The sequence below is a fragment of the Crinia signifera genome, chromosome 6, assembly GCF_055691185.1.
Source record: "Crinia signifera chromosome 6, ASM5569118v1, whole genome shotgun sequence".
NCBI lineage: Eukaryota > Metazoa > Chordata > Amphibia > Anura > Myobatrachidae > Crinia > Crinia signifera.
The window spans coordinates 47267784-47280049 of NC_139222.1; the positions used below are offsets into that span (position 1 = coordinate 47267784).

The 12266-nt window shown below is 45.3% G+C and overlaps 1 protein-coding gene across 2 annotated transcripts in view; it reads right to left on the reverse strand.

The window, feature by feature from the left end:
• SERPING1 (serpin family G member 1) overlaps positions 1-12266 on the reverse strand; it is a 132513-nt gene that overhangs the window by 94233 nt on the left and 26014 nt on the right. For both annotated transcript variants that reach the window (XM_083146119.1, XM_083146120.1), the window contains 2 exons: positions 10125-10806; positions 6841-6981 (listed from right to left, as the gene is read on the reverse strand). In XM_083146119.1, coding sequence (XP_083002245.1) covers positions 6841-6981; positions 10125-10806 — 823 coding nt within the window. The remainder of the gene's footprint in view (positions 1-6840; positions 6982-10124; positions 10807-12266) is intronic.

Below are 12266 nucleotides of genomic sequence, written 5' to 3' on the forward strand. Positions count from 1 at the left end.
ATTATGGCAAAGGACAGCTCTTGCGTTAAGAGCTGTCCTTTGTGGTGGGAGACAGCGGGTCCCAGCTGGACCCGGCGACTCCCCCCTCCCTTCCTTACCTAGTGCTGCTGCGCTGGGCTCTCCTCCTCCCTGCACCCAGAAGAGGATCATAGTGCAGGGAGGAGGAGGTCACAGGTCAGGGGGGGTCGGTGCGGGGTGGCAGTTGGTCAGTGCGGGGCAGCGGTGGGTCACAGTAGAAGCCCATAGGCTTCCATGGGGCATTGCCAGATTTTTCTAGCGATGCCCCCCGTTGCGATAACTCGGCGGGGGATGCTTAGAGCATCCCAAAATGCGGTAAAATTTTACCGCATTTTTAGTTTAGAGAATCTCCCCCATGGTAACATAGATGTATTGGTCTTCCATGAGCAAGGGGGACAACAACAATATGCAAAGAAATCTGGTAAAGGAGAGGGACTGATTCCACCTATATATTGCGCATATCAGAAGAGAGTACACACTACAGTTACACTTTAGATTTAAAACAACAGGCACTATAGTACAGGGTACACTTACTGTTGCTAATTACTGGTTTACAAAACAAGCGGAGCCATATTTTAGGCAGACTGACTGCACCTTTAAAAGGTAACGAAGATTTAATAGAGTTGTGGGTACAGTTTACACACTATTGGGACACTACACAGGAATGTAATAATTGGTTAGTATGTAAAGTAACACATTTTAGCACTATACATAATGGCCAAATATTTCTATATATTAAAATATACTTACCAAGTAGCCAGCCCTCCGGAATTTAGTGGTCCTGGAATCGGTCCCAGAGGGCTGAGTGCCACAGAATATAGGCGTCATGGAAGTTCCATAGGTAGCCTGCAACCACACTGAGTATTTTTAGGTTGGCATCACAAACCACCTGCACGTTCAGAGAGTGACGCCCATGACTATTGACGTAGATGTGTCCCCTCACGTGCAGTGCCGAAGCCCAATCTATGGCTCCCAGCACATTTGGGAATGCTGAGAGCCGATAGAAAGCCACCTTAAGGTCCTGCCACAACGTGGGAATCTGATATATGTGCGCCACATATTCATGAAAGCAAGTAACACTTGAGTGAAATGCTTAGAGAAAGTGGTTTGTGAGACCCCCAATGACCATGAGGTCACAGACTGAGTGGAGCCTGTGGCCAAGAAGTAGAGGGCACAGATTAATTTCTGCAGCCCAGACACTGCACCCCCGTAAGGGTCCAAATCCTCTCTCACCTGCTCATATGAATTTATAAAGAGGTTATTGCGGTTCAGCCGAAACATCCCCACAACCAATAATCAGAAAGGGAGTCCAGGTACAGCCTAGCACGATACCTATGTGAAGTACGCAGTACTCGGGGTACCTGGATCTGGCACGCAGCTTCCTCCCTCCTCCTGCGCAGCTCCTCCAAATGGTCAAAATCACAAACAGCCAACTCCAAACCTGCACAATCTCCATCTCTAAAACCCTCACAGGTGTCCTTGATGATGTTGGGGTATATGTAGGGGAGTTTATGAGTAAAAATGAGGACACCTGTGTGAAAATTAACCATTTCTGCACATCAGGACCTGGTCTGAAACAATGGCGATTTTTAGACACTTTAAAAATGCGAATTCCTTTTGCGCATTCCATTAAATAAGCGATTTGTATACTTTTGTATGGGAAAACATCTGAATGCGATAAAAATGCGAATTAAAACCGGCAAGTTAGAAGGTGCGAGTTATCGCACAAAATGTGCGAATTACAGGACATTTGGTTGCCCAAAAATCGCAAAACACAATCGCATCCTATTAAATGTCACCCATAGTATTAAAGGCATTTGTGTCTTTCAGACAACTTTAATATCCTTCTTGCATGCCCTCCTGTAACTTTTACTAGATAAATAGCTTTTTTTTTTTTTATTAAATTCTGTGTAATGTCACAATTAGGGTTTACTGAAAAAGAAGAAACAGGGCCATAACTAGGCTGGATGAGTGGTCTGTTGCTTAGGGTGTAGGGACATTCTAAGGGTATTCAATCCCAGTTCCCGACAGTCAGGACCCTGGGCCGTTTTCGTACCGCTAGCCAGTTAATTGGCAGTTGGGAATCAATGTCCCACCTGCTGATTGGTGAAAAGTGGGTGTGTCTGCGAAAACAGCCATTGATTGTCGAGATCAGCCGTGATCTTGACAATCCACGGTAATTTTCGGCAAAATGGGCCCGACTTCTTTTAAAGTCGGGTCCTTTCTTACGAGCTGCGTCTTCACTGCTGTTAGGAACAACAGCATTTAATAGGTGCTGTCTGCTATTTCCCCTGATGGAAATAGTGGCGAGATTGAATACCCCATTTAGAATGCTGCAGGAAGTGCTCTACTACATAGTACTGACTTCGGCACAGGCACAGCAAATGCATTAATTTAAATAGATGCATGAATAAAGGCCACAGCAACCTGCTGAGCAGAGCATCAGTGAGCAGCAGCGTCAGAAAATTTGATTTTTGTCTAGGAATGGACATGGCTCTTATTTTATTTACGGATAGCCCTTTAAGGTCCTGCTCGACTATTTGGTTGACCGCACTTTTAGTCACTATGGCCCTTATTCTGATCGGTGCGGTAATGTCCGCGTGCGTTCGGGCCGCCGATGTTTTGTGTCTGCGCATGTGCAGAGGCATCTCTGCGCATGTGCGAGCGGGGCGTACGGCCAAATCCAGCATGATATGGTAACACTCCGAACAGGGGGTGGAGAGGGGCGTGAAGGGCTATTTGGGCTCATTACCATATGCATACGCCACGCGTTTCATGGGCGTTCCCATGAAAATGCTGGGTGTACGTATGGTAATGCGGCCGTGACGCACGTGTAGGGGGCGGACATATGACATCGCCGGATGTCAGCTGCCCGCCCAGATCCCTGCTTTTGCACGGAAAAATGTCCGTGTGGTCTGAGGTTGCGGGAGCTGATGGAGCACTCGGTCCTGCATTCGATGGTCTGCGACCATCGAATGATGGGGGAGGTTCCCTGAGATGGAGGAGGCGTATTCCGTGAAAAATACACGTGCGGTCCGTTCGGACAGCTTCTTACCGCATACGGACGGAGTTGGCGATCCGTATGGAAGGCGGGGTTTCGCACGCACGGTCCTGGCCGCATATTCGGATCCAGCCGCACCGATCAGAATAAGGGCCTATATCTCATTTGAACATGCGTTGATCTTAACTCAACCTGAATCTGCCATTTGGTTTAGTTGCAAAACACTAAAAAAATCCCATAGATGGCACTGTTGCTTTGAGCAGTATGCCTTTTCAGTGTCCCGTCAAATCGGAAGTGATACAGAGAAAATTCATTCCTCCCTTGATGACAGATATCGGTGGAATTTTCAAAGTAAGAAGTTTTTTACATATTATCGTCTCAGAAGTGTTATCAGAATTATGTAACTTTATACAACAAAAATAAGTTTTATAAGGGTCGAATAAATTTTTGAAAACATGCTCTACCAAACGGTTGAATTGTCATATTATGGTAAAGTTACAGAAGCTAGCTAATGTTGGTAAAATTAGCTATTTACAATGAAATACAAATGTTATGATCATTCATTGTTATTACAATTATTAATTTAATGTTATTTAATTGAACCTTTTATCAATTTTATCAATATCATGTTTCACCAATTGTGAGACATTTCATGTGTTTTATGTATATGGCAAATATCAAGAATAAATTGGTAGAATTTATATCAATTCTGGTGTTACTGCGGATTCAGTATTGAATCCCGGCGTTCAGAATCCCGACGCCGGAATCCCGACAGCCGAAATGCCGACAAGGGGGGGACGTGGATCGCCCCCCCTTGCGGGCTCGCTGCGTTCGCCACGCAGCGGGCCCGGTGCCTCGCTACGCTCGGCACGCTAATTTATTCTCCCTCTAGGGGTGTCGTGGACACCCCAGGAGGGAGAATGTGTCGGCATTTCGGCGGTCGGGATTCCGGCGTCGGGATTCTGAACGCCGGGATCCCGACCGCCGGGATTTTAACTGCATCCCGTTACTGCTATGTCATAGTAACAAACTGACTATGTCCATGTATTATCATATGACTAGCACTGTAATAGTAAATGGTTTGTAATACAAATTGTTTTCTTTCTATTTTATGATAGATGGACGTCAAATTTTTTTTACGGTGCAAGACCACGCACCTTTCTTGCCCTTATGCCACAAAATCCTCAGGACTCAGATGCAGATCTGAGTGATGATGACCCTGTGGAGGATCCCGATTATCTGCCCACACCAGCAGAGGAGAGTGGGGAAACTTATTTTGATTCTTTGGATGAGGAGGAGGTTGCCTCAACAAGTACATCCTTGCAACCACCATCCAAAAAGACGAGGAGAAAGGGGCAAATCTCCCTTAAAACTGTTTTTTTATATGAGCTACAGGACACACCTGACCCATCACTTCCAGGTGCAAAGAAATCCAGTAGAAGATTGTGGCTACATGAAGACATTGAGACATTCCAGGTTCCAGACTCAAGTTTGAACCCCCCCTGATGCTGTAAATACACCCTTTAAATATTTTCAAACGCTCTTCACAGTTAAGATGATCACACATATCGCTGGGCAAACCAATCTCTACTCTGCCCAGGAGCTGGGAGATCCAATCAATACCAGTCCTCAAGAGATTGAAAAATTCCTGGAAATGCTTCTCTTCATGGGTGTTTTCAGCTTCCCAGCCATTGATGACTACTGGCATGGTGAGTCATGGTTCAGCGTAATAGCTGATATTATGCCAAGTAGGAGATTCAAGCAGTTATGCCGATTCATTAACTTCCATGGCACTCCAGACCGGTTTTACAAAATCCGCCCACTTTTTGACATGCTTCGTCAGCAGTGACTTCTGATCCCATCCACTTACCAGCACAATGTGGATGAGGTCATGGTGGTGTATAAAGGCACGAGGGCTGGTTCCCTTTGCCAATATATTGCCAACAAGTCAGATAAGTGGGGCTTTAAATTGTGGGCCAGTTCATCTGGCATCATTCATGACCTTCTGCTCTATCAGGGGGCGTCCACATTCTTCAATGTTGCCCTAACTGAGCAGGAGGAGGCAATGCTTCTATGGGCCAAACTGGTGGCAACGCTCTGCAAGACTATAAAACTGCCACAACTTTCAGTTGTTTTCTGTGACAACTACTTCACCAGTTTCGACTTGGTCCAAAACCTGCACGAGAACCTGGGAATCAGGTGCATTGGCACGACCCAATAAAACAGCATGGGTGGAGCAACCTTAAAGACGGACAAAGATCTGATGAAGGAAGGATGTGGACTACAGGTCTGCTCGCTGAAGGGCTGCTTGCATGGTTGACAACAAATTTGTGAGCCTTCTAAGCAGTGTCGCTGGGATTACACCTCTTTCCTCTGTCAAACGGTGGAGCAAAGAGGCCAACACAAAGATTGCCGTCCCATGCCCATCACTAATACCTGCCTACAATCAGCATGCATATGGGAGGCATTCATCTCTCTGACATGCTGGTACACATGTATAAAACCCCAGCCAAATTCAGACGATGGTATCTTCCCCTGTTTGGATACATTCTTGACCTATGCATCTCAAACGCCTGGCTCGTCTACAAGAGGGACTGTAGCCTCCTGAACAAAAACCTGCTGCCTCTCAAAAGGTTCCATCTGGCAGTTGCACACACTTTGGCTCAAGTCAACAAACCAGCATGCAAAGTTGGCCGACCATTATGTGGCTCCACCACATGTGTCATCTCAGAAGAAATCCAATATCCAAAGACCCTCCCAACCACAACCAGATGTGCGATATGATAACTGTGGACATTTGCCACATCACTCTGACAAGCGGGGGCGATGCAAACTCTGTCCAAAGGGAGTGTCAAGATGGAAATGCCAGAAATGTCATGTGTATGAATGCTTCTCAGCATACCACAAGAAATAGAATCAACAACAAATGACAAAAATCATAAGCGCAGTTTCTCCACAGGTGGAAAACCATGTGCTGTTGCATGACCACCAAAACATTTGTGCTGTTGCATGACCCCTAAAAAACATTTGTGCTTTTGCCACTAATGAAAAAAAGCTAATTCTGTTCATTTCTTGAAAAACAATGCACTTTTTTTGCACAGATTTTTTCCTTTGCTTTTTTTTTGGTGCTGACCTCAAAGGGTCCATGTGCAAGAATTCTTTGTCTCACATGGTTTATTTCAGAGAATGATAACAATGTGTCCTCTCTTTAAATAAAAGAAGCCTATTTAACACCTTCCATAATTTTACTATGGGAATGAAGTGCCAAGGACTTAACTCTCTGTTCTGTACATCACAATGATTATTTATAGTGATGGTGGCTATATAAATGTAAAGAGTGCCCCACAAAAAGAGTCTTATCTTTTTGTATTTGCATTTGGACTCCACAGGGGAGCACCACCAACCTGAAATCTTTGTCCCAAACTGGGAATTATACTAATAAGATAGTTGGTACAAGGCTACACAGACCAAACCCTACCACAGGGTGCAGAGACTTCTCTTGACCCTCTTCACCTGGGGTGGGGTGCGGAATCCCAAAAATAAAAAACATTTCCCGGCTATATAAATGTATCAGATCCTGCACCTATACAATGTTACAATGATGCACCTGGTAGCAGTTAAAGAGGTAGCATGAATACATTGGGATTTGTAGTTCTACAGCAGCTGGTGTGATATGCATAGTCAAATGCTCCAACATGGGTTTTTCCACCAGGTACAAAATGGTCTTGGACTACCAACATAATTCGATGTATGTGAGTTGGGCAGGAGTTAGCTGAGCAAAGTTTTTGCAAGTGAATAAAATCCAACTCTGCCTCTCTCACCTTTATTGTAGAAAATTTCATTTGCAGTTATTAACGAATCAAAATTGGTCAACTTCCGTATAGCATCATGTACACAATGGGGTTTGTTTACACTCCCGTACAATGTTTTCAGCAGATCTTCCTTTGTTTCCCCACCGGATCCTGCATGCAGCAAACAGAAATACATAAGTTAAATTCAAAATATCACTTGGTAAACAGTGTACAACTGCTATTATTTAACATGATAGGTTAATGCACTTCAGACAAACAATACACAATATTGTGCATACAGATGTTTCCACTGTGGCTTCAGTCTTGCCAAATTAATCTTCTCGGCGCACCAGGACCCGGGTGACTAGGCTGTGTGTATTTATCCACTCAAAGGGCCTGATTCAGCATGAATTGCAAAAGCAAAATCTTTCTATAATGGTCAAAACTATGGCCCTTATTCTGATCGGTGCGGCCGGATCCGATTATGCGGCCAGGACCGTGCGTGCGAAACCCCGCCTTCCATACGGATCGCCAACTCCGTCCGTACGCGGTAAGAAGCTGGCCGAACGGACCGCACGTGTATTTTTCACGGAATACGCCTCCTCCATCTAAGGGAACCTCCCCCATCATTCGATGGTCGCAGACCATCGAATGCCGGACCGAGTGCTCCACCAGCTCCCGCAACCTCAGACCACACGGACATTTTTCCGTGCAAAAGCAGGGATCTGGGCGGGCAGCTGACATCCGGCGATGTCATATGTCCGCCCCCTACACGTGCGTCACGGCCGCATTACCATACGTACGCCCAGCATTTGCATGGGAACGCCCATGAAACGCGGGGCTATGCATATGGTAATGAGCCCAAATAGCCCTTCACGCCCCTCTCCACCCCCTGTTCGGAGTGTTCACATATCATGCGGGATTTTGCCGTACGCCCCGCTCGCACATGCGCAGAGACGCCTCTGCACATGCGCAGACACAAAACATTGGCGGGCCGAACGCACGCGGATATATCCGCACCGACCAATATAAGGGCCTATGTGTGATGCAGGTGGGGTAAACATAACACCGTGCAGAGGGAGTTAGATTTGGGTGGGGTGTGTTCAAACTGAAATCTAAATTGCAGTGTAAAAAAAAGCAGCCAGTATTTACGCTGCACAGAAACAAAGTAACTAACCCAAATCTAACTCTGCACATGTTACTGCAGTGCATATGGTTTTGCCAATTAGAGAATTTACCTTTGAGATCCACGCTGAATCATTCCCAACATATGCTGCATAGTGTAAATAAAGCTATGTGAGTGACAATTGTGTTTTTTCTTTTTATACAGTGGTTCCCAAACTTTTTGACTCATGGCCCCCTAGTGTACCACAAATGTTTTCATAGTGACCGGAAGATAACATTTTGTTAAGAATTTTAAAAAAAGTTATTAAATTAAGTAAATTGTGCCTACTTTTCATCCTTAGGGTCAATTATGTAATGTCTACAGTTGTGTTTCTGGTTGATTACATGTTTTATGATTTCCAACGGCACTAGTTTCGCCAACAACTTTAAATTGATTTAGTACTGGATCACCAACATGAGGCACCCCTGCAAGAGTGACAACGCATCCCAGGTTGTAATTCGGACCTACTATTCAAAGCACACTGATTAGTTAGGCACAAGCGTGAATTCTCACCCCTGTGCACAGCTGCGAATGGCATTGCAGCCCTGCAAATAACAGCAAAGCCATTTGCAATAACGCCACCATTGGTGGATTCCCCCCGTGTGCACCGTGACTCACTCAGCGCTATTGTGATCCATAGCAGATCCAGGGCCAGTGCTGATGTCAGAGGTCCTCCCTTGTTTCACCTGGGTCCACCTGCATTCTTCTCCGATACACCCTGAAAGAGGCCAGGTGCATCTCCAAAATGCCAGCCACCTATTAATAAGCCAACATAATGGCTTTCTTCACACACAGGGCTTGCGCACGCAGCAGTCCTTCAATAATCACAAATGGGCCATAGTTTGGGAACCAATGCAATAGTTGTTAACAACAGAGCTTCTATCCTCTGATAGAAAAGGTGACTAGCAGTGATGGAACTTATGATTGGTTGGCCCAGGTGCAAAAATATAATTTGGGCCACCTCTCCTACACTCCAACCCTAGTTCACAATATGCTAAACAACAGTGGGTGACAGGGAGAGGTACAGGGGGACAGTATAAGGAAGGGGAGGCTGAGGATAACAGTGTAAAGCAGGGGTGTAAGAGAAGTAGGGTGAACCAGTGGGTGACATACTGTAGAGAGGATTAAGGTGACAGAATAAGGTAGTGGTAGAGGTTGACATATAAAGTAAGACAGTGATAACAAAAGGCAAGGGAAGGCAGAGGGTGACAGCTGCAGACAAGGGAGGCAGTGGATTATGGAGAGCAGTGGGTGACAGGGAGAGGATGTCAGGGCAAGGCAGTGGGTGGCAGAGATACAAGCACAATGTCCTGCATTGTTGGGGGCAGGAGTGGTCTCTAATCTGTGACAGGGGCCCTGACCTTTGTACTTTTCGGGTGGGAGCTGCCTTTAATTCAAAGACAACAGTGAAAAAAAATGTTAACTAGAGGCAGTATATGGCTGTGATCAATAGTGCTGATAGGGGGCAGGACTTTTCTATCAGATGGCACAGAAAAGGTCAGCCCTACAGCTCTAAGGTACGGAGATCCATCCTGCACTGGGCAATTCATCTGACGTTGCTCAAAATGGTCTGCCCAGGGGATTACTCATTGGTGGTAAGAGCAGAAGTGGACCCCTCAGTCCTCAGGGGCCCTGATGCAATTCACCTGCTGCGCCAATGGTAGTTCTGCCTCCGATGAGAGGACCTTTGGTGAAAGGGGAATGTGATATTTGAGCACTATACTGTATTATGCATTCAAAATGGTTTTAGTAAGAGTAAAGGAGCCCATACATGGTCTGTTGTGGACCGGCTCCGTTCTGTACTATGCGATGCGCGCTCCCGCGCATCACATAGTACTGTACAAAAAGTATGTGCTGCACATACTTTTTGTACTAGATACACATCGTATCGGATCACAGTGCATGCACAATGCATGCACAAGGCATGCGATATGATACGATGTGTACTTTAAAAGTACAAAACGGACCGGCAAAACGGAGCATATATGGGCTCCTTAAGACATTTCTGTCACAGAAGCACCAAACAAGGGCACTATTCCAATTTTTCAGCATTTTTCAGCACTGTTTGAATACTGGCAGCAAGCAACATTTTGTATTACAGAACATTCATGTAAATCATATAAATATATATAAGATATATGTATCTCACCTAACATCAGCTGTGACAGCGCTAAAGCAATGCTAATGGGAGAAATAACAACATTTGGTCTGGTACTTTTTACTGCTTTAAACAGCTTTAATGCAAACGCGGACAGATCTCTTGCAACATCAGCAGTAACATTATCCAAGTCCTGTTTGTAACATTCTGGCCACATAAGAGCACAAGGAGGCACAGTAGGTGTTGTCTCTGCCTGGTGTAGATATGTTTCTGTAACACTCTGCTCTGTAGTTTGCTTTCTCTCTTTTGCCTGTTCTTCCTCCCCAAAATACAATGGCATGCTGTCATTCTCCCTGATAGCATCTTTTGCTTCTGACTTATCACTAGTGTTTTGGTTTGCGGTAGTCGTGTCATTCTCATTTAGGCTTGGAACGGTATTTTTCTCTGAAAGATCTGTTGGTTTCACACATACTTCTTCTATCTGGCTGTCTGTACACAAGGACTGTGTTTTTTCCTTTATCATTTGCCTTTCTTCTAACTGCATTTCATTGTCTTCTACGGCTCTATTGTAATGTGTCCTGTCAGGCACAGTGTTCTTGTCCTCCTCTGACATCTTGCTGGTGACATCATCTTTCTTCTCTATATCTTCATCCTCTCTGCCTTTTTCTTCAGGTGAAGTTATGTCATCATTTATTGATGGATGAGATTTAGGATCATGAAAATATAAAGGGTCCTGGGAAAATAGGAAAAACAATTCAGTAGAGGATTGAGAGCAAGGTAAGTATGCTATTCTATTCTATTCCACTAAAGTCACATTGTATGAAAAAAATAATAGGATCCTACATTCCAAATGCTAACAGGAGAATTATAGTAACAAGTGTAGGAGTCAGTGACATCGAGAACATTATTCAGCACTCAGGGGCTTATTTTGGTTCACTCTTTCTGACAAAATCCTTCTTAGATGGACAAAACCATGGCCCTTATTCTGATCGGTGCGGCCGGATCCGATTATGCGGCCAGGACCGTGTGTGCGAAACCCCGCCTTCCATACGGATCGCCAACTCCGTCCGTACGCGGTAAGAAGCTGGCCGAACGGACCGCACGTGTATTTTTCACGGAATACGCCTCCTCCATCTAAGGGAACCTCCCCCATCATTCGATGGTCGCAGACCATCAAATGTAGGACCGAGTGCTCCACCAGCTCCCGCAACCTCAGACCACACGGACATTTTTCCGTGCAAAAGCCGGGATCTGGGCGGGCAGCTGACATCCGGCGATGTCATATGTCCGCCCCCTACACGTGCGTCACGGCCGCATTACCATACGTACGCCCAGCGTTTTCATGGGAACGCCCATGAAACGCGGGGCGTATGCATATGGTAATGAGCCCAAAGAGTCCTTCACGCCCCTCTCCACCCCCTGTTCGGAGTGTTCACATATCATGCGGGATTTGGCCGTACGCCCCGCTCGCACATGCGCAGAGACGCCTCTGCACATGCGCAGACACAAAACATCGGCGGGCCGAACGCACGCGGATATATCCACACCGACCAGAATAAGGGCCCATGTGCACTGCAGGGGGGCAGATGTAAAATGTGCAGAGAGAATTAGATTTGGGTGAGTTATTTTGTTTCTGTGAAGGGAAAATACTGGCTGCTTTATTTTTACACTGCAATATAGATCTCACTTTGAAGTAAAACCCCACCCAAATCTAATTATATCTGCACAAGTTACATCTGCCCCACCTGCAATGCACATGGTTTTGCCCATCTAAGAAGGATTTTGTCAGAAAGAGTTAACTAAAATAAGGCCCTCAGTTGTTACTTACAGTAAACAGGATCCCAAGCTAAAATATATCACTTGAAATTCAAGCTCTGAAGGAATAACCTCCATTTCATACGTATTTCAAGGAGTGTCGTAGACTCGCAACTCAATGAATACATGTTATCTAATCTCTTTAAGGCACCAAACAGTAAAAACATTAATTTTCCTCCCACATGGATCGGGACGTACCAAAGCCTAAAATGCGATAAAAACAAAAAATATATCCTGTTTTTAGGGTTTTTACATCATTTTTCATATGTATAAAGTTCCAGAATGTGATGCATTCTGGAGCTTGGACCCAGTGAGTATCTTTGAGTGGCGTTACCCAATAGAAGCCTATGAGCTTCTTTTCACATTTTTTCTGAAGGG